General features: G+C 50.4%; 2 protein-coding genes and 1 non-coding gene across 3 annotated transcripts; 1 reads left to right on the forward strand and 2 right to left on the reverse strand.

Annotated features, from left to right (window-relative positions):
• Positions 1-57: 57 nt before the first annotated feature.
• Positions 58-10,035, reverse strand: Brms1 (BRMS1 transcriptional repressor and anoikis regulator). Its single transcript, XM_041661507.1, has 10 exons — positions 9,885-10,035; positions 3,790-3,935; positions 3,613-3,703; positions 3,329-3,456; positions 3,109-3,188; positions 2,939-3,035; positions 2,330-2,422; positions 1,352-1,416; positions 880-919; positions 58-553 (listed from the first exon to the last, which is right to left on the reverse strand). Exons 2-10 carry the CDS (start codon positions 3,926-3,928, stop codon positions 546-548), a joined length of 741 nt encoding a protein of 246 aa, XP_041517441.1. The 5' UTR covers positions 3,929-3,935; positions 9,885-10,035; the 3' UTR covers positions 58-545.
• Positions 10,036-10,424: 389 nt separating this feature from the next.
• B4gat1 (beta-1,4-glucuronyltransferase 1) lies at positions 10,425-12,826 on the reverse strand. Its single transcript, XM_041661407.1, has 2 exons — positions 11,488-12,826; positions 10,425-11,095 (listed from the first exon to the last, which is right to left on the reverse strand). The coding sequence occupies exons 1-2, from the start codon at positions 12,541-12,543 to the stop codon at positions 10,904-10,906; spliced, it is 1,248 nt and encodes a 415-aa protein (XP_041517341.1). The 5' UTR covers positions 12,544-12,826; the 3' UTR covers positions 10,425-10,903.
• A 299-nt stretch (positions 12,827-13,125) lies between these two features.
• On the forward strand, positions 13,126-13,207 carry Trnas-gcu. Its single transcript has one exon. It is a non-coding gene; the product is annotated as a tRNA-Ser (tRNA).
• Positions 13,208-21,151: the final 7,944 nt, after the last annotated feature.

Genomic DNA, 21,151 nt, shown 5'->3' on the forward strand with positions numbered 1-21,151 from the left:
ACCCCATAAAAACCTTGATTCCATTATAAAATAACAGCAGACACAACATCAGTCACGTCAAGGTCCCAGGATAAGTTTTATTCCAGTCTTTGGAATCTGGGAGGCAGACACCAGGAATGGCCCTGAGAAAGTCTGGGAAGCTGTCATCTCCAGCGACAGCTAGGATGGGCAAGACCCCAACATAATGTTTCTGGCTCTAGAGTTCCTCCTGGAGTGGAGCCCAGCTCCTGGCTCGGTGGCTAGGGGGCAGGGTTGAAAGTCAGGAGGGTTGCTGCTTTGGAAGACGCCCATCTTCCTTGTTGGGGGACACTGAGGAAGTTACTCTTTGGGAGGGGGAAATGGTGGGCTGGTCAGGGATAGAGACAACAGTCTTGTTTGGCCAGGTCAGCTTCAGGGCCACAGCTATGCTGACCTCACGGAGAGCAGAGGTCAGGGGACAGCAGCGACACTGGAGAGCTACTAGGCAACCCCTGCCTTTGCAGGAAAGTGTTAGTCCCGTGTGAGGTACCAGCTGCTCCAAGGACCCTCTGAGTGTGAACACAGGGTCAGGGTCCTGGGGGCACAAGGAAAACACACTGAAAGGACATTGAATCTGGATGACAACCACCACTTCCTGAAGGCACCGAGGGAGACGTCCCTCACCACAGGGTTTCTTTCTCCTGCCCTTGCTGACCCACCCTGCCATGGGCTCCAGTCCTTGATCTTTCTGGGTCTTAGCTATGCTAGGCAAGCTACCACTGGGCCCTCCATGCCACCTTTACATGCCCTTGTTCCATCAGCTAGAGCTTCCCCAGCTGGTTCCTATTCCCCAAACTCCTACAAAACTCTCCAAGTGAGATCAAACTACAGATTCTGAGGAGCCGCCTCGCTGGTTCTTACCATCTGCTTTCCTCTTCTGAGGGGACACTGCTGCCCTGGCCTGGGTGGAGAGAAGAAAGGCCCTTTAGAGTCCACTTCAACCTGCCAACACTGCACACCACAGCCCAGGGTCAAAGCCGCTGAGAAAAGTTGCATGAAGTATAAAAACTTTCTACACCAAGCTCCGAGGCATCTCTTCTCAGGAGCCAGTCGAGCAGCCGAGCAGCCTCCCCTCTCCTTCCAGCAAAGCTGCCTGGAACAGGGGCTAACACGAACACATCCTTTCCTCAGCCAGTCTTTAGGCAGGAGGACTACAAGCTATGACAAAGTTGGGGCACCAGGCTAAGGCAGACATTGCTGAGGGGCAAGCAGAAAACTGCCCAGCTACCCTCAGATACCGGAGTTGTCACCATGTGTGTGTCAGTGTGTCAGTAGCATGGGCAAGCGTGTGTGTGGCAGAGTAGGATAGGGAAACAGGCAGCAGGGGACCTACCTTTTTGATGGCCGTCCAGTCCTCCAGGATGTCGATTTCCTGCAGCATGTATACGATGTATGGGCCTGCGCAGTGGTCAAGGATGACAACAGGAGACACGCAACAAAGCTCCACCAGACGGCCACAGGCAGCAGTGGACAGTGTGGAGGGGGTGCCAAGAGCTTTATTTGAGACATGGTTTCTCTATGTAGCCGTGGCTAGCTTGGAACTCAGAGATCTGCCTGCCTCTGCCTCCTGAGTACTGGGATTAAAGGTGTGTGCCACTAAACTCAGCAAGACCTTGGGTTTAATCCAAGTTCCACCTCCTGCCGCAGGGATCTGTTTTTGGTGAGTGTGGGGACTATGCTGGGCAAGAACCCTTACCCATTTCCCTTTTTCCACATCAGCTCACCAAGGCCTGTCCCATCCTGAGGAGCCCTGATCCTCCTGTTTTATCAGGTTCTGTCAGGTACTGGCTCACTGAACCCTTCCTTACCTACAGGTGGATCCTGGCCTCTTCCTCCTGATAGCACTGTGCTCTGTATCTGAAATCTACCTTTACCCACAAAGGTTCAATAAAGCCTCCATCCTGCAACGGTTCCAGGGCTGACACAGTGCTGTGCTGTGAAGCACAGGATACTCAGTACAGAAGAGAACACATGCACAGGGCTGGGGAATGGACCAGGAGAGACTTCAGAGAGCATCTGACATGACACCACCTACAAGCAATAGCTCCAGAGGGGTTAAGCAAGGCCTCGACAGCATAGGGCTACCCTGGGACATTGGGAAAGACAGAAGGCTTCAGAGGTTGATCCTTACTCAGGGAATTACTAGGAGTCAGTGAGCTGAGGACCTAGGATGCGGAAGAAATTGCTGACAGCTGGACACTGTATATGATACCAAATGACCATGAATGATCTAGAGTCACTGTCCCACACTTCCCTGAGTCCAGGGCTGCCTTGTCCTGCCCAGTTTCAGGCGATCTTGAGTGAAGGATACCAGAAACGAGAGGTGCCTTCTTCCTCTTGTTGGGTGGCAGTGAGTCCCAGGTCTTGGAGCCGCCTCTGGCGTGCAGTCTGTCATCCCACCACTCTGTGCCCAGAGAGTCGGGGTCAGGACAGTGACACACAGCTAACTCCCACCATCCCTGTGGCTTTACCATGGACCAGCCTGGCCTCCCTTTTCCCCATCACCTCCAGGGCAGCGGTCCCAACCTTGGGCTTGAGACTGGCAGCCTCTGGGGACTCGGTTTCTGACTGCACACTAGTGCAGGCCTGGGAAGGAGACACTGCCCTTCGTGGGTAGGCCTCAGTTTTTCCACTCACTCAGTACACGGGATGAAGGGCATTCCTAGACCCCATGTGAAACAGATGCCACCATTATGGAGAGGACTGTGGTTTTTATATATGCATCCATGTGACAGTTGGATACCTCCCATTCTGAATGGAGGCAGGCAGGGGCCCCACTCTGCTTGAGTCCCCACTATATGTGAAATACTGAGGTGAACCCAGTCCTCACAGGAAGTGGGCTGTTAGACTTCCTTTATGCAGCCTGGGAAGCTGAGCTCCAAAGCGGGGGAAGGCAGTGCAGCACTGGGCCCTGGCTCACCAGAGCTAATGTCCAGGCTCTGGCGGTCCTCCTCCAGCCTCTGGATCCGCTCCTGCAGCTCCCCAAGCAGTGTGTCATACAGCAGCAGTTTCTCACTCTGGGGGGGAGAGGCGCTCAGCAGGGCACTTGCTGGACTCAGGCTCCCTCCCAGAGGCCCACGTGCCCCTCACCTCTAGGTGTTGTTTGGCTCCCTGGAGCTCACACTCATATTTATTCCTGATTACATCCAGACAGAAGCCCTTGTAGATTCCTACAAAGGGGGAGAGATCTGCTTGGCTGGGGGCCCTAATGTCCCCCAAAAGATCCACAAGAATAGGGAGAGGCAGGGTAGGGACAAAAGTGGCGGGTGACAGAAAACTGTGGCTTTGGGAGGGCAGGACGGCTACGGACCTGCCACCTGAATGCGGATCTTTAGGCTCTGCTGCAGCCCTCCAAGAGGCTCTGTATATTCTGGGGCTCTCTCAGCCCCCACTTCCTCTAGTCTTAAGCGCAGCTGGCTCAGCCGTTCCCTGAATAACCTGAAGGTAAAAAGGCAGCTGTGCACACCGGCTTTCCGAGTGATCACCTGCCCTCAGGCATGTGCCTTCCAGACACCTGCTCCTGTTTTTCAGCCCAGCACTGTGGCACCTGCACCCCGCTGCCCAGAGGCCCGCCCCCGAGACCCCCAAGCTTACTTCTCCTTCAGCTCTGAGAACTGCTTTTCCAGGTCCAGCATCTCACTGACACACTCACTGCGGCGCCGCTCATAGTCCTCGTCGTCCATCTCTGAGGGAGAGGCCGATTAGTGCTGCTTCTGCCGAGGGGCTGCTGCTCTTGTGTGCACGTGTGTGTGACACACTGCAGGGGCTCACCTGAGCTTTCCTCCTCTGACTCTGTCTGACTGCCGCTCCGCTCCTCTTCACTCTCGTCCGCCTCCCCATTCATCTCAGCTGCTGAGTCGCCTTCTGCCTCCATCTCTTCCGCTTCTTTGCCTGGAGGCTGGATGGGCATCTGGGCTCTGGGAAAGGGAGTATGGGCCATCACTCACCACTGCCTACTACCAGAGCAGACAAACAGGGAGATGACCAAGCAGAAGCCTTGAGTGAAATAAGGGGAAGGGACTGTTGTTACCACACTGAACATGTACTTGGTGGGATTTGCTCCTTACAAAACCCAGTACCCGGGAGTGTGGCCAAGTGTATAAGCCTCAATGGGAAAAGTGTCCCATTGCCGATGGGACTGAACCCAAGCTTCTTAGTGGGTCCTACAAGACCCTTCATGGACTGGACTTGAACTTTTTAAGTCCAGCTCCTTCACTTAACTGAATGGCCAGTTCTCACATCCTACCCCATTTTTTTTGTCCATGTAATTGCTCTGCCTACAATGTCTTCAGCTTTTCTTCCCAGTACTGTCCCACAATTCTCTAGTCTTTTTTTTTTTAAAGATTTTTATTTATTATGTATGTAGGTTTCTTCCTTTATGTATTCTGCAGTACAGAAGAGGACACCAGATCTTATTACAGATGGTTGTGAGCCACAATGTGGTTGCTGGGAATTGAACTCAGGACCTCTGGAAGAGCAGCCAGTGCTCTATTCCTCTGAGCCATCTCTCCAGCCACCTCTTTAGTCTTTCCCTACGTTCTAGATCAAATTTTGTCACCTGCTTCTTCAGTGCTCAGCATCTCCTTCTCCCTACCCATCTTCAGCTCATTTCTGGCCCATATTGAAAGCTTAATCTGCAATGACATAGTGTTTAGAGGAAAAGCAAAAAACCCAGGATAGCCATGACAATCCTGGACAATAAAAGAACTTCTGGAGGCATCACAATCCTTGACTTCAACCTCTACTACAGTGCTACAGTACTGAAAACAGCCTGGTACTGGCATAAGAACAGACAGGAGGACCAATGGAACCGAATAGAAGACCCAGATATTAATCTACACATCTTCAAACACCTGATCTTTGATAAAGAAGCAAAAAATATCAAATGGAAAAAAGAAAGCATATTTAACAAGTGGTGCTGGCATAACTGGATATCAACATGCAGAAAAATGAAAATAAACCCATATCTATCACCATGCACAAAACTCAAGACTAAATGCATCAAAGACCTCACTATAAAGCCAGCCACACTGAACCTTATAGAAGAGAAAGTGGGAAGTACACTTGAACACATTGGCACAGGGAACTACTTCCTAAATAGAACCCCAACAGCACAGACACTGAGAGAAACAATTAATAAATGGGACCTCCTGAAACTGAAAAGCTTCTGTAAAGCAAAGGACACGGTCAACAAGACAAAACAACAGCCTACAGAATGGGAAAAGATCTTCACTAACCCCACATTAGACAGAGGGCTGATCTCCAAAATATACAAAGAACTCAAGAAATTGGACACCAAAAGATCACTTAATCCAATAAAGAAATGGAGTACAGACCTAAACAGAGAACTCTCAACAGAGGAATCTAAAATGGCTGAAAGACACTTAAGGAAATGTTCAACATCCTTAGTCATCAGAGAAATGCAAATCAAAACAACTCTGAGATTCCATCTTACACCTGTAAGAATGGCCAAGATCAAAAACACTGATGACAACTTATGCTGGAGAGGTTGTGGGGAAAAGGGAACACTTCTGCACTGCTGGTGGGAATGCAAGCTTGCACAACCCCTTTGGACGTCAGTGTGGCGATTTCTCAGAAAATTAGGAAACAACCTTCCTCAAGACCTAATAATATCACTTTTGGGTATATATCCAAAGGATGCTCAATCGTGCCACAAGGACATGTGCTCAACCATGTTCATAGCAGCTTTGTTTGTCATAGCCAGAACCTGGAAACAACCTAAATGTCCCTTGATCGAAGAATGGATAAGAAAAATGTGGTACATTTACACAATGGAGTACTACACTGCAGAAAAAAATAAGGACAGCTTGAATTTTGCAGGAAAATGGATGAAGCTAGAAAACACTATCTTGAGTGAGGTAACCCAGACACAGAAAGACAATTATCACATGTACTCACTCATAGGTGGTTTTTAAACATAAAGCAAAGAAAGCTAGCCTACAAATCACAATCCCAGAGAACTTAGACAACAATGACACTAAGAGAGACTTACATAGATCTAATCTACATGGGAAGTAGAAAGTATAAAAAAACAAGATCTCCTGAGTAAATTGTGAGCATGGAGACCTTGGGGGAGGATTGAAGAGGGGAGGGGAGAGACAGGGAGGGGAGCAGAGAAAAATGTAGAGCTCAATAAATATCAATTTAGAAAAAGAAAAAAAATAGAAAAAAAAATAAAAAAAAATAGTGTTTAGAGATGAGACCTTCAGGGTTTTCCTTGTTATTCATTTAATATTCATACACACCATGGAGAGTGTGGAGGTCAGAGGGCAGCGTGTAGGAGTCAGCTCTCTCCTTCCACCATTAACACTGGATATCGGTGACAGTTGCCTTACCTGCTGCACCATTTGGTTAGCCCAAGGTGGGACCTCTGTAAGGTGACTAGGTCCACCCTCAACATACAGATGCCTGATCAGCAGGAGATTCCTGGTAAGATTTGGGTCTCTCCTCCCTACCTTCTGAAATGAGCTGTTCCAGCAAAAAGGCTCTTGCCAGACATGGGCTCCTCAGACCTAGGACTCTGAGAAATTTTTATTTTATATGTATGAGTGTTTTGAACTGTATTTTTACCATGTGTGCGCAGTGCTTGTGAAGGAAGCACAGGATCCCTTAGAACTGGAGTTACAGACATGTATCTGAGCTGCCGTGTGGGGGCTGGGAATCGTGCCTTAATTGCTGAGCCATTACCTCTCCAGGGCACCAACACCATTTTAGAAAATTTCTGATACTGGGGATTAAACTGTTTTTTTTTTTTCTTCTCAAGACAGGGTTTCTCTGTGTAGCCCTGGCTGTTCTGGAGCTCACTCTGTATCTACGAAGCTGGTCTAGAACTCCACCTGTCTCTACCTCTTGAGTGTTGAGACTAAAGGCATGAACCACCATCATCCAGCTAAACTCAGTTTCTTTTTTTTTTTCCCCTCTGGTCCTCCCCCACCTTTTTTTTTTTTTTCTTCCAGACAGGGTTTCTCTATGCAACAGCACTGGTTATCCTAGAACTTGGCCTCAAACTCACAGAGATCCTGCCTCTGCTTCATGAGTGCTGGGATTAAAGGCGTGCGCACAACTGCTGGCTTAAACTCAAATTCTTTAGCACACTGGGAAAGAGCATTTACTACTGAGCTGTCCCTAGCATGTTCTGAGTCAGTCCTACTAAGTTGCCCGGACCAGCAGCCCCTCAGCTTCCCAAACAGCTGGTGCTACAGGGTTACAGGCTTGTTCCACTACACCCAGTCAATTTCCTCTTCATTATACATTACCCCAGTCTCAGGTCAAAGACTGGGGGTTGTGACCTGGGTTCTTGTAAGTGCTGAGCTCTAACTCTACCACTGAGCAATAACCCAGAGTTCCTTATGGCCTTGGACAGAAAGCACCTCCCTAGGTGGAGGTTCAGATCGGCTCAGGCTTTTCCTACCACTAAGAAAAGCAGAGCTGGGTGGTGGCGCATGCCTTTAGTCCCGGCACTCAGGAGGAAGAGGGACAGAACGCCGGGTTCAAGGCCAGCCTGGTCTGCAGATGATTTCTAGAACAGCCAAGACAACACAGAGAAACCCTGTCTTGGGGATGGGGGGACCTAGAAGCCAAAAAAGGTAGAAGTCTGAGCAAGTTGCTAGCATGCATGGGTTTTGAGCTCAATTCCCAGTGCTAGAAAGGAAAAAATAAAAAAGAGAGAGCCTGATGTGATACAGATATGTAACCCCGGCCCCAGAGGCTGACACAGGAGGTCTGCTAGCTCTAAGCCATCCTGGGTTAGCTAGTGACACACACTCTGCCTTAAAACAAAAACAAGGGGCTGGAGAGATGGCTCAGTGGTTAAGAGCATCGACTGCCCTTCCAGAGGTCCTGAGTTCAGTTCAGTTAAATTTAAATTTATTATTAAAATAAAAAACAAAAGCATTGTCTGGGGGTGGAGTTCAGTGGTAGAGTCTCTGCTTACATAGACAGCTGGACTATATCCTCTGCCTTGTGGAAAAAACATAGAGCCAGGTGTGGTGGTACAGGCCTGTTATCTTAGTACTCAGGAGGCAGAGGCAGGATTGCTACACATTCAAGCCCAGCCTGGTATACAGAGAGAGCTTTGAGCTGGCTATTGCTGGAGAGGCAATGTCAAAGCCCCGAACAAGCAAGGAGGTAAAGGAATGAGTGTATATGAAACTTGGCCATCGTAGTAACTTCTATAGTTCTCCAGGCTGCGTACACACTTGCTCTTCTGACTACCACCTCCTACTCTCTGTTGTTTGGGTACCCAGCACTCACATTGAAACTACTCCGGCAACTTCCTTGTAGCAACTGCCAGCATTTTTCAGTGCTTGCCTTAGGTGGCCTTTCATTAACATTAAACACTGCTAAGCCTTCCCTCTCTTCCCCCTTATATTTACTAAGCACCTAATACATGTCAGGTACCAAACAGTTACACTGTGACAGACACAGTCTTTGGCCTCAAGGAAATGACAAGTTCCTGGGAGAGAAGGCGAAGAAACAGATCTTAATAATGGTGTGAAAACAGTCAAAACGAGAGTGTTATGGGAGAGGTGTCTAGACAGGATCTGGAGCTTGCTGCAGCAGTGACAGCTTCCAGAGGAAGAGAGACTAGGTGGGGGCTGGGCAGACAAGAGGGAAGAACAAGTACAACGACCTAGAAATAAGAAAAGGGACCAGGGACATGGGAATGTAGCTCCCGCTAGACCCAAGCTTCAGGAACTGGTTATCTACAGGGCGAGTTGTGCAGAGACTAGTCAGGCAGAATCGTGAGAAGGGGTCTGTGACAGAACGCCTAAGGTCAACAAACAAAAGAGGGGCAGGAGAAGCCGCTGCAGAAATAGACCGGAAAAGCTCAAAGTCAGGGAGCTGAAGAGATTTCCAGAATGAAGGAGAAGTGAGAGATTGGTGCTGCCAGAGCACCTGGGAGATAAGCCATCCCGGAGGCAGCTGCTCTCTCTGCCAAGAGCGGGCTTCTACTCCATGCGGATGGTATTCCTACGTCTACGGCTGCTGCTCTATGAGTCTTCCCGGTGGGGTGGACCACACTCCCTCCTCCCGGGCCCCAGAAAGCTTTCTGGCTCTCCATTTCCTAGGCTTCCATTTTCATGTCCATCCACCTGGCGAATGGGGAAGCCTCACCAGGGCAGGGGCTGCGCCACTGTCTTATTCAGCCAGGACAATCCCAGCACACCTGATGACCAGAGATCTAAACACAAATTAAACAAAAGAAATCTTCGCAGTGCAGGAATTGCCTTTTACTTCTTTTCTTCATGGTAACCCTACTTACGGCGGTGGCTACCCATTCAACTAATTATAAGTGATGGACCTGTAGAATAGTTTAGCTAGCATTTCCTCCTGCTCTGAAAACCCAGCTCTCCAAAACGGCCTGACCGGTCCCCTTCTCTGGTCTTAGATCCCCGCGCTGCCCATCCCTTTTCACTGTTAAGTGTATGTCCTTTCTTAGATGCAGCGTCAAGTCTTAAAGATATCCTTCTTCCAGCTGACTCTGATTCTGGCTTCGTTGAATGAAGTCATAACCGTCTCTCCTTAACTCAGGTACAACCAGGGCGGATATACACACTGTAAAGAGCGCGGTGCATATGCAATTTCTCTTTACAGACGTCTAAGTACCTCCAGAGCAAGCCTCCAGGAAGGGTAGACTCCTCCCTACAGACGCAGAGAACAAACACAGCTTCTCTGCGGCGTTCCAGGAGCATTCAGCCGCGGCGATCCACCCTCACTCTCACCGGCGCTGGCCAGGGAACCGCGGGCTCCCCTAAGGCCAGCGCGCGAGCGGGACCGGTTAAGTCTCCACTTTGGTTCCGACCCGGTAAGCATAACCTAGCGCCAGGCATGACCATACGCACCGTAGGGGCTGGGGTCTCGGGCCTCACGTCCGAGACTCCCCGAGAGCTGTCGGACCGGGTGGAAACGCCGCCGCCGCCGCCGGTCTCAGGGACAGAGCTGCGCAGGTCTCCCTTTCTCCAGGAGGTGCCGACGCTTCCGTGTGCGTCATCAGGAGGCGCCCATGGCGGAGCTTACTAATGAGCCACTGGTGTTCAGGCATGCCGGGATACCGCGCGCGGGTCTCCATAGCAACCGGCCCACTGCCTCCCAGGCCTCCAGCCTGCCCGAGCATCGTGGTCTGTGGCCTAGGGTCCACCGCCGACAACACGATGCTCCTGCCCACAACCCCTCCGCTCAGGAGAGTAACCGAGCCAGCTGTGGGTCTGAACGCTCGTGTATTTACACACTGTCAAACGAAGGCAACCTACTGGAGGGCCCAGAGCTGAGGCTTTATCCCCAACCCTCACCCCTGGGCCTATGGACCCTTCCCTCCTTCAGGGAGCTCGGAAGGGCGAAGGTGGAAGAAAACCAGGAAGCTTAAGTTCTACTCCAGTCTGAGCACTGCATTCCATGTTTTCATCTTTCTTTCCAAAAAGCTCGTTTTATTAAGTACTCAGGATTCTCAGATTTATTTCAGTCATACATTTTGCTCTGCTGCTATCCATCCAACATTGTTAATAATAACAATATAATAATAACAATAGTAACACTGTAATAATATTAATAATAGTTCACATTTGTACGAAGCTTACAGGATGTTTTCACATACAGCGTCTCATCTGAGCCAACAGTTCTGTGAGGTAGGTATTTTCACCTCCCATTTTACAGACGGGATAATGGAGGCTCAGAGAGGTAACAGATTTTGTTCAAGGCCACACAGCTAGTTAGTGGTAAAGCTAGGACTTGATCCCAGCACCCCAAAGTCAAGTCCAGTGTTCCACAACCATAGCTACCTCTGTAAAGTAGAGGGGTGTTTCTTACCCCAGTCAGGCCTGAGGAGCCAGATGCTGAAAATTCTCAGAGCACAGGAGGAGAGAAGTCAGCATCGATGGGGAGAGTTGGGGTACTTAGCCTTCAACTCCTGTTTGAACTGGCGGTAAAGGATCTTATTGCGCTGGTTTTCAGCCTCCTTTTGGGGATGGAACTTCAGTGCTTCTTTGAAGCCCTTATGAACCAGAAAACCTTCATTCAGCACCTCAAAATTAAATCCTGCTACGTGCAGCTCACAGGCCTGGAGAGAGAAGAGGGGAGAGACAGGAGAGGGAGACAGAGAGAGGGGGGGAAGAGAGAGAGAAAGAGAGAGGAGGGAGAGACAGAGGGACATAGACAGAGGAGAGACAGATAGGAGAGAGAGAAGAGAAAGGGAGGAGAAGACACACACACACACACACACAGAGAGAGAGAGAGAGAGAGAGAGAGAGAGATCACAATAATTTAAGGACATCCCCTCCAGGGCCCAAACAGTCATCCCTAAAGCTTCACTCCACCCCCTTCACCCTATTTGGGAATTCTACATCATCCCACCACCTTCCTCTTGCTTCATGGCCTCCTTTCTATCAGTGGCCAATCCATCCCTGACACACCTCCAGCCCCAGGCCCACCTGCCCTCTCCATTTTAGTCACCTGGCTGATTCGATTGAAGCCATACTGCCGAAAGCGCTCATCAAAGGTGGGCACCTTTCCTCCAGCCACATAAAATGGTTCCCAGGGGTCCCGCCAGGGCACCACATAGGCAGGTCTCAGCAAGCTCTCTTCTGGCAGGTTGACCCAGCGGGAGTAGTTGGTGGGCGCATGGCAAGGCGTGCATAGCCCATAATAGAAAGGCCGGACTTCGCCCACCTGATAGAGTTGTACTAGCTCATTCTTGTTCATCGGCATCCGGCGGGTTCGGCGGATTTCAAACGCAGGCACCACCAGGGCCATGCCATCCCAGTTGTTACTCTGATCCAACATTTCTCTCAGGCCTCTCCACAGTCCCTCGCTGGGCACCATGTCCACATCAATCACCAGGGCATAGTTGGCCTCTTCTCGAGCCAGATTCCGTAACAAGTTATTGGGGTAGGAGATGTTGGTACCCAGTGCATAATTAATCCCGGGCTGGGCCACCCTGGCTAGCTTGTCAAAGACCTCCTGGCAGGACCGCAGCAGGGCAAATTCCCCAGGTTCCCGGGGATCGGGCACAGCAGCCTCATAACGCGAGGGGCACACGAGGTGCATGGCGACCCTGGCACGCATCTCAGGACAGTGGCTACTCAGCGCATAGGCCAGCACCGTGGCCAGCTGTGCCTCCTCTTTGGTGGCTGCGAACACTGATACGGACAGTGGGCCCTCCCAGCGCTCCAGAAGTCCGGACAGGTGCAGCAGGTTGTCCACGCTAGCATGCGTGGCTAAGACGACATCGTTGGGGTCTACGGTGGTCTTCAGTAGACCCCTGTAGACGCGATAATCGCCGCTGGCATCCAGAACGCCTCCAGAGGCCAGAGCGGTGCGGAGTTGAGACTTTACCTGGTCCACGGATCGCGGGGACGGCGGGAAGAACTCGAAATACTGTTCCTGCTCCTCCTGCCCGTGCAGTCCGGAGAGCAGCGACAGGTAGAGCAGCTGCAGCATTGCCACCAACATGAGGGCGGCCAGCAGCAGCTGGTAGAACGCGCATCGGATGGCATAGGACATTTGCATGGCTCTCAGGGCTCCCGGCGCGAAGCGGAGACCACCGGGCCGTAACCTCTGCCAGCCACCGCAAGCCCCGTTTTACCGCAGCCTGCCGAACGCAGCCGAGGCCAGCCGAGGCCAGCCGAGCCCAGCGCTCAACCCCGCCCTCGGTCTGCTCGCCTCCTTCTAGGAGCGGGCCAGCTCGCCCTCTGTGAGAGAGGAGGAGCTACTGCAGCGGTCGCTGTTCTGCGCGCGCTTTGCAAACGCCGAACCTAGCTGCGATCACGTCCGTGCGGCCGCGGACCCCTGGCCGCAGCCCTCTCCCGTGGGATCCTGACGCAGACCCCCCGGAACAAGCGCGTCCGGAAACCTCAGTTCGCTCGCCGGGCCTCGAGAAGTGGAATCCGTGCAGAGCTCAGCTGTGATTCAGTCAACGATAGCGCGGTTCCCGACTGAAGCCCTTGGAGAGGAAATTTAAAAAACCTCTTTTTTACTGTTTCTTATTCCTCTGAACTTTTCCAGGTGGGTACTAGGAACGTGGATGGAAGCGTGCAGGAGGTGCGCGTGAGATGAGGGATATGACAATGTGGAAAGAGACAGTCTGTGTGGGACGAGGTGGCCGAGTGGTTAAGGCGATGGACTGCTAATCCATTGTGCTTTGCACGCGTGGGTTCGAATCCCATCCTCGTCGGTCCCATTTTACAGGGAAAGGCTTCTTAATTTTCCACGTCCTTCCTGTCTTGAGCAGCAAAATGAAGAAACTTGGTGTCCGATAAGGTCGTATTTGCCCACCAACCGACCTTGTGTCCGGTGGGTACATATTCCAGCTTTCAGAACGTGCCACGGAGTGGGGCGCTGCTCCGCTTTTCTTTCTCCTAAGAAGGACAGCGCAGGGGTGGTTGCCATCTAAGACTGGTAACCGGATTTTGCCCAGCAGCTCTTCGCTTGATGTTATCTGCTAATCCCGCGCTACTGTTTCCTCTCTCTTCCCCCAGGATGGAAACATTTTATCTACACACAGTTGCCCCAACACACACACATTGAAGCAGAAGGCTTGTGCAACACCAGCCACTGTACACTGAAGGCACCTAGTGTTTGTGGATGAAGGGAACCATGAAATCTTTAGCAGAAGCGCGGGGGAAGGGCATGCACTTCAAAAGCTTCAGCAACTATACTTAATAATTAATATTTAACTTTTTAAAAACCAAGTCAGGAGACATCCTTAGGGCAGAACACTGTGCGTCTTTGTAAGGAGCACTGGAGTGGCAGCGTTGGCTGGTGTGGGTGGGGGCTTCCACAGACTGTCGGGGCCCAAATATTCGGGAGACCTATGTTTCACAGAGTGATACCGTTACTCGGGAGTGCCAGCTCTCTGCCAAGGCTGTGCTGGGCGCTGGGGCAGGGCCTGCACATGCAGGTTCTGCACTTTTCACTGAAGACAGGCTTCAGAGAAAAGTTCAGAACCTCTCAGCACAGGTTTTGTAGACACAGCGCTCAGAAATGAGACTTTGTGCCCTGTGAGGATTTTGTTTTGTTTTCTGGAGTCAGGGTTTCTCCGTGTAGCTCTGGCTGTCCTGGAACTCACTCTGTAGACCAGGCTGGCTTCCAACTCAGAGATCTGTCTGCTTCTGTTTTTAACTTTTTTTCTTCACAAACGGAGCTTTTAGAATACTAAACTTTGTAAAAGAAATACTATTAAAACACAGCTTCAAAATAAATAGTGTACACAGAGGAAAGGCTTGACAGCTTTTGTGGGCTGAGAAGGAGCTACAGTGGAGGGAGGTGAAGTGAGCTTGCGCTAGAGCAGGCACTGGGTGCCGCTCCACTCTGGGTAACCCCTGTTTTGTTTTATTATTATTATTTTAAAGAGTATCTTGCTACTGTAGTCCAGGATGGGCTTGACCTTGTGAACTTCCTGCCACCACCTCTGGAGTGCTGGGATCATAGGTTTGTACTGTAGCAGGCACATCTGGAGTGCTGGGATCATAGGTTTGTACTGTAGCAGGCACATCTGGAGTGCTGGGATCATAGGTTTGCACTGTAGCAGGCACATCTGGAGTGCTGGGATCATAGGTTTGCACTATAGCCGGAACATCTGGAGTGCTGGGATCATAGGTTTGCACTACAGCCGGAACATCTGGAGTGCTGGGATCATAGGTTTGCACTGTAGCCGTCACATCTGGAGTGCTGGGATCATAGGTTTGCACTATAGCCGGCACCTCTGGCTACTTCCTTCTTTTACTGTTTGTGTTTTCGAGATAGAGGTTTTCTTTTTGTGGTTTGTTTGTTTGTTTGTTTGCTTGCTTTGAGACAGGGTCTCTCTATGTAGTCCTGGCGATCCTGGAACTCACTGTGTAGACCAGGCTGGCTTCCAACTCACAGAGAGTCCTCCCGCCTCTGCCTCCTGAGTGCTAGCATTAAAGGTGTGCAACACCAAGTCTGCCCTGAGATAGTCTGAGTATGGAGTCCAAGGCTGTCTTTGCATTGATTCTCTTGTCTTATGTTCTCCAATGTTGGGATTATGGCATGCATACTATGTCTGACTCAAAATCTGCTTTAAACTTTGGAATACATGGTCTACATTCCCACCGTGATCTCTGTCCAGAGAGGCAGTGCGGCTTCTCACTCTGTATTGAAGTCTGCCTTCAGCAGCGACCAAGCTGCTTACAATTCAGCCTTCATTCCCCACTCCAAGGACCTGCTGGGGTGAAAGCTTAGGGTCTTCCCACGCTGATTCTCACAGGCACCTTGCTGCGCATGCACCCGACTTTCTAAATTCCTCGATATTTGAGGGAGTGTTTCAATTTGCCACAAAAATCCCTCCCAGGTCTTCCCGCCAGATTTTGAGCTATTGTTTGCCTCACCTGTAATCTTTACTACAGACAGGAATGGGACATTAATTTGCCCCATTGTGTCTTAGAGAACTGCCTTTGACTTGAGCTTTTCCCTCCTGAGACTTCCGAGTAGGGAAAACACAGACACGTGCTTGGCATCAGTCCCTTGGATGGGTTCCTAGACATACTGAAACATTCGAACAAGGTTGGCTCCCCCTCCCTAGGAGCCAATGACTGGGGTCCTCACCACCACCCTTGTGTGAGCTGATTTTCTGTGGCTGTAGCAAAATTCCTGACGTAAAAACTCATAAAGGGTTTCAGAAGTTTCAGACCTTGGTCATTTGGCCCCATTCCTTTGGGCCTATGGCAGGGAAAACATCAGAGGTTCTGTGATGAGGTAAAAATTCTGTTGTTTGACAGGAAGGAAGCAAAAAGACAGACTGGAGTCCCAGAGATCCCTTTGAAAGGTGTGGCCTCAGTGATCTAACTTCCTTCCACTAAGCCCCACCTCCTCATTGTTTTACCGCCTCTGATAGTGCCACAGGCTGGAAGCCTAGCACTCCAGTGGCTGACGTAGGGTGAGTTCCAGGGTAGCCTGGGCTACATGGTCACACCCTGTCTCAAAAAACAAAACCAGGCTCAACACATGGTCCTTGGAAACATTTAAGATCCAAACTGCAACAACAGACCCGAGGGGGCGGGGCAAGGACAAGGAACATTTAAGACCTGAATTGTAATAACCAACCACTAATCCAGGGTGGGAGACTGGGGAGGTTGGCGGGGGGGGGGGGGGGGGGGGGGGGGGGGGGGGGGGCAAGGACAGGTAAAATACTACAAAGTTTTCCTATCATTTTTAGTTGCCTTAATGTTTTTTCCAGAAAAATAACTTGTTTCTTCTATTATTGATTGACAAAACCGTTTAAAACGTAAAACTTAGAACAAAGACAGAACAAGGCTGGGTGATGCAGGCGCAGGCACCTGCCACCAAGCTTGACGACCTGAGTTTGACTCCTGGAACCCACATGGTGGAAGGAGAGAACCAGCTCCCAAAAGCTTTCCTCTGACTTCCATGTACATTCTGTGATATGTATGTGCCTGAACCTACACACATCATACACAACGACACACAGAAAGCAAAAACTCAAACCCATAAGCAGGACAAAAAGTTGAAAAAAAAACAAAAGTCAATATCCTTTTCCTTAAATGAGCAGCATTGCTCCTTCTGAGATATTCAGTTAAACCGGTCTCTCTCTGGCTCTGGCTCTACTCTGTGTGTATGTTTGTATATGTATATGCATGTATGTGTATATGTGTGTGTTGTGTGTGTGTATATGTATCTCCAGGCTTGTGTGTCTGTATGATCAGGTGTGTGTGTGTCATGTGTATGTATGTGTGTGTGTCTTCAGGCTTGTGTGTCTTCTGTATGAGCAGGTGTGTGTGTGTGCATGTGTGTGTATGTGTGTGTGTCTTCAGGCTTGTGTGTCTTCTGTATGAGCAGGTGTGTGTGTGTGCATGTGTGTGTACAAGTGTGTATGTACATGTAGGCCAGCGATTGACTTCAGGTGTTATACGTGCAGGTGTGTGTACAGGTATGTACTGCAGGTGTGTATGAGCAGGTGTGTATACAGGCGTGTATGTACATGTAGGCCAGAGATTGACAGAGATTGACTCCAGGTGTTGTATGTGCAGGTGTGTGTACATATGTGTATGTGCAGGTGTGTGTGTGCAGGTGTGTATGTACAGGTGTATGTGCAGGTGTGTGTGTGCAGGTGTGTGTACATATGTGTGTGTACAGGTGTGTATGTGCAGGTGTGTGTTCAGGTGTGTGTGTGCAGGTGTGTATGTGCAGGTGTGTGTGTGCAGGTGTGTGCGTACAGATGTGTGTGTACAGGTGTATGTGCAGGTGTGTATGTACGTGTAGGCCAGAGACTGACTTCGGGTGTTTTCCTTGTCACTCTCCACTTTTCTTTTTCTGTTTTTTTTTTAAAAAATATTTATTTATTTATTTGTTATGTATACAATATTCTGTCTGTGTGTATGTCTTCAGGCCAGAAGAGGGCACCAGACCTCATTACAGATGGTTGTGAGCCACCATGTGGTTGCTGGGAATTGAACTCAGGATCTTTGGAAGAGCAGGCAATGCTCTTAACCACTGAGCCATCTCTCCAGCCCCCTGTTGTTGTTTTTTGTACAAGGTTTTTACAGGGTTTCTCTGTAGCTTTGGAGCCTGTCCTGGAACTTGTCTGTAGACCAGGCTGATCTTGAACTCACAGAGATTCACCTGCCTCTGCCTCCTGAGTGCTGGGATTAAAGGCGTGCGCCACCACATTATTTTTCAAGACAGGATATCTCACTGAACCTGAAGCTCACCACTCGCCTAGGCCGGCTGGCTGACCTGGGATCTGGCCCTCTGTACCCTCAGTGCTGGGATTACAGGCAGGCACTACCCCTTGCCTGTAATCTGGCCCTCTTTACCCTCAGTGCTGGGATTACAGGCAGTCGCTGGGATCCACAGTCAGGACCTCATGCTCCCCAGTCAGCGCTTCACCCACTGAGGCGTCTTCCCCACCCTGAGATCCCCACAACAGCAGACAAATCTGGGGTTTCAACAAAGTCCTTCCAAAAAGCAGGACTGTCTGACTGGGCATGGTGGCGCACACCTTTAGTCTCAGCACTTGGGAGACAGAGCCAGGGGGATCTGTGAGAGTCTGAGGCTAGCCTGGTCTACAGAGTGAGGTTTTTTTTTTTTAAATTTATTATGTATACAATATTCTTTCTGAGTGTATGCCTGAAGGCCAGAAGAGGGCACCAGACCTCATTACAGATGGTTGTGAGCCACCATGTGGTTGCTGGGAATTGAACTCAGGACCTCTGGAAGAGCAGTCAGTGCTCTTAACCTCTGAGTCATCTCTCCAGCCCCCCAGAGTGAGTTTTCAGAACAGCCAGAGCTACACCATAGAAAAAGCATGGCAGCACCGGGTGGTGGTGGCACACACCTTTAATCCTAGCACTCGGGAGGGAGGCAGAGGCAGGTGGATCTCTGTGAGTTCGAAGCCAGCCTGGTCTACAAGAGCTAGTTCCAGGACAGGCTCCAAAGCTACAGAGAAACCCTGTCTTGAAAAACAAAACAAACAAACAAACACACAAACGAAAAGCATGGCAGTATCAGGGCTCAGAGGCAGTTAGTACCTGCAGATTCATCTGCCAAACCTGTCACACAGCAACTCAATCCCAGCTTCTGCCACCTCCAGAGCTTCCCAGAAGAAGTCACAGAGCAGCAACAACTCAGTCCACTCCCTGTGCTGCACTTCTGAACACAGTCCTGTTTCCTTCTAGCCTCTTCCCTCTGCGGAATGCTCTGTTGATCACTGCTTCCATTGCTCTGGAGAGCTTCAGCTGACTCTGTAAAACAGGGCTAAAAAGGGTGAAACTTGACTCGGTCTTTAGAGCCATAAGGAACTATAAGCTCAGTCAGGTGACCTCAGTCAACCATGATTTTGCTGAGAAATCCTGGGAAGGAGCCAGGATGCCATCCGGGTCCATCCTACAGTATCATGGCAACAGCTATGACTACAGCAAACACCCCATTCTGTCATGCGATGACCTCCCCGTGTGATGGGGCTTCATTCTCCCAAGAGGATGAACTGGCTGGTTCTTCGCACCAGGAAAGCTGGACCAGGCCATAGCATAAGGTCTCTGGTTAGCTATTGCTCAAAATTCAGTTCAAGGGCCGTAGAGATGGCTCAGCATTTGAGAGTACTGGCTGCTCCCCGAGAGGACTCAGGTTTGGTTCCCAGGACCCACACAGTAGTCACAACATCTGTTACTCCAGTTCCGGGCTTCTGATCCCTCTTCTGACTTCTGAGGACATCAGGCACACATATGTCACACAGACATACATGCAGGCAAAATTCCCACACACAGCTTTGGCCTAGTGACTCTAGTCAGACCAGGGTTTCAGCCCCACCGGATGCACAACGTGAGGCTGTGGTGAGAGACCAGGGAGGAGATCACACATTTGCGGTGCCAAATGCTGCTCTGCTGTTTTGCTGTTATTGTTCATTTCATTTGGTGTTTATTTTAAATCCACCTTCTAACCATTTTAACATGTTATTTTATGTGTGTATATGCCTGAATGTATATCTGTGTATCACATGAGGTCAGAAGAGGGTGTCAGGTCCCCTGGAACTGAAGTTGCAGACAGTTACAAGCCATAATGTGGGTGCTGTGACTTGGACCTGGGTCCTCTGGAAGAGCAGCCAGTGTTCTTAACCTCCCAGATGTCTCCTTCCAAGCCCTGTTTGTTTCTTTTTGAGACAAGGCCTCATGTAGTCCATACTGGCCTCAAACTCCCTATGATGCCAAAGATGATCTTGAACTCCTGATCTTCCTGGCTGTTTCCTAAGTGCTGCGCCTCCCCCACTGCTGAGTGCTTCTCATTAGCAGAATTTTAACCAGTACTACCCAACCTCCCTATAAAAGGCTCAGCACCTTGAAGGTCAAGTCCGAGCTTCAAATGTCTGTGTCCCTCCTCTGAAGCTGGCTCAGTGCCCTCCACACTGACACCTGCAAGGGCTTGCTGATGGTAAGAGGCCCTTTCGAATGAGGGAGTGTCTGAGGGCAGAGCTGTGTCAGGACTGAGGATGGGAGTAGGAGGAGGAGTGGGAGAAACAGAAATGGGACAGGTGCAGCTCATCTGCTCAAGCATCTGTTCCTAACAGAAAGCCTGCTTCTCTCGGGCCTGGTGCGCATGGCGTTAGTCTCAGGATTTGGGAGACAGAAGCAGGCATATCTCTGTGAGTTCTAGTCTGGTTAGAGCTACACAGTGAGACCCTATCTCAAAAAACAGGAGGGGTGAATAGGATCCGGAGAGATGTTTCAGTGGTAGGAGCACCAGCTGGTCTTGAACAGGATCCAGCTTCAGTTCCCAGCACCCACATCTCAACTTCAACCACCTGTCACTCCAGTCTCAGGGGATCTGATGCTTGCCTGGCCCCTGTGGGCACCAGGCACACGCATGGTATAGAGCCAAACATGCAGGCAAATCACTCATACTCATAAATTTTTTTAAATACTTTTTTAAAAAAAGCCAGCTTCTCCTGGTCTGATGAACACGTTGTGTGGGGAGATGGATATTCTAGGTGTGACCTCAGGACGTTTTCACCTCGAGTGTCCTTTTCTGGGACTGGTCCTCCACTGCTCATCCCAGCTGTTGGCTTGCTCCAGGTGACAGTGGCCCATGTGGGTTTTCTGAGACTGCCTGGCCTGTAAGTGGGTGGATGGGGTACTTCTCTGGCCCCAGGAGAGTCTGTCAGGCTGAGAGTTCTCTGAAGGAACTGGGATCCAGGACTATGAGTCTCAGTCCGAAGGTCTTTGCCAAGAGTTCTGGATACTTTCCCAGGGCTGGGTCCAGGCCTGCCTCCACTCTCTGTGTCAGGTGGCAAACTCCTTAACTTCCAAGCTCCGCCCTCATAGGTTTGGATCTGAACCACAGTTGCTGGGCCAGCCTTAAAGCACTTAGCCAGGAGAGGAAGTTGTCTCTAAGGAAACAACCATGCTCCTGTCCACACCCAGGGTCTGCTCGCTGTTCCCCAGCTACAAGGACACTCGGCTGTGGTCTCTCTGCTTCTGCTCCCTTTGTCCCAAGTTGCTGTCCCATACAGCTCTGGCTAGGACACTCTGCTAAGAGAGCCCTGCCTCTGCAGTCCTTTAACTGTAGGACAGAGTTCTAACGCCCGTCTTCGCCTGTCCTGTCACCTGCATGCCCGCCGTCCTCTGCCCTGCCCCTGCCTCATGGCGAG

The sequence above is a fragment of the Microtus oregoni genome, unplaced genomic scaffold, assembly GCF_018167655.1.
Source record: "Microtus oregoni isolate MIOR12 unplaced genomic scaffold, Mior012 000012F_ref0000307, whole genome shotgun sequence".
Classification (NCBI taxonomy): domain Eukaryota; kingdom Metazoa; phylum Chordata; class Mammalia; order Rodentia; family Cricetidae; genus Microtus; species Microtus oregoni.

Coding starts and splice junctions, on each gene's coding strand:
- Brms1 (XM_041661507.1), bottom strand. CDS start 3,928: ATGCCCATCCAGCCTCCAGGCAAAGAAGCGGAAGAGATGGAGGCAGAA. Junction 3,457..3,612: donor TTCTCAGAGCTGAAGGAGAA/GTAAGCTTGGGG, acceptor TTTTACCTTCAG/GTTATTCAGGGAACGGCTGA. Junction 3,036..3,108: donor GAGCCAAACAACACCTAGAG/GTGAGGGGCACG, acceptor TCTCCCCCCCAG/AGTGAGAAACTGCTGCTGTA.
- B4gat1 (XM_041661407.1), bottom strand. CDS start 12,543: ATGCAAATGTCCTATGCCATCCGATGCGCGTTCTACCAGCTGCTGCTG. Junction 11,096..11,487: donor GCTTCAATCGAATCAGCCAG/GTGACTAAAATG, acceptor TTCTCTCTCCAG/GCCTGTGAGCTGCACGTAGC.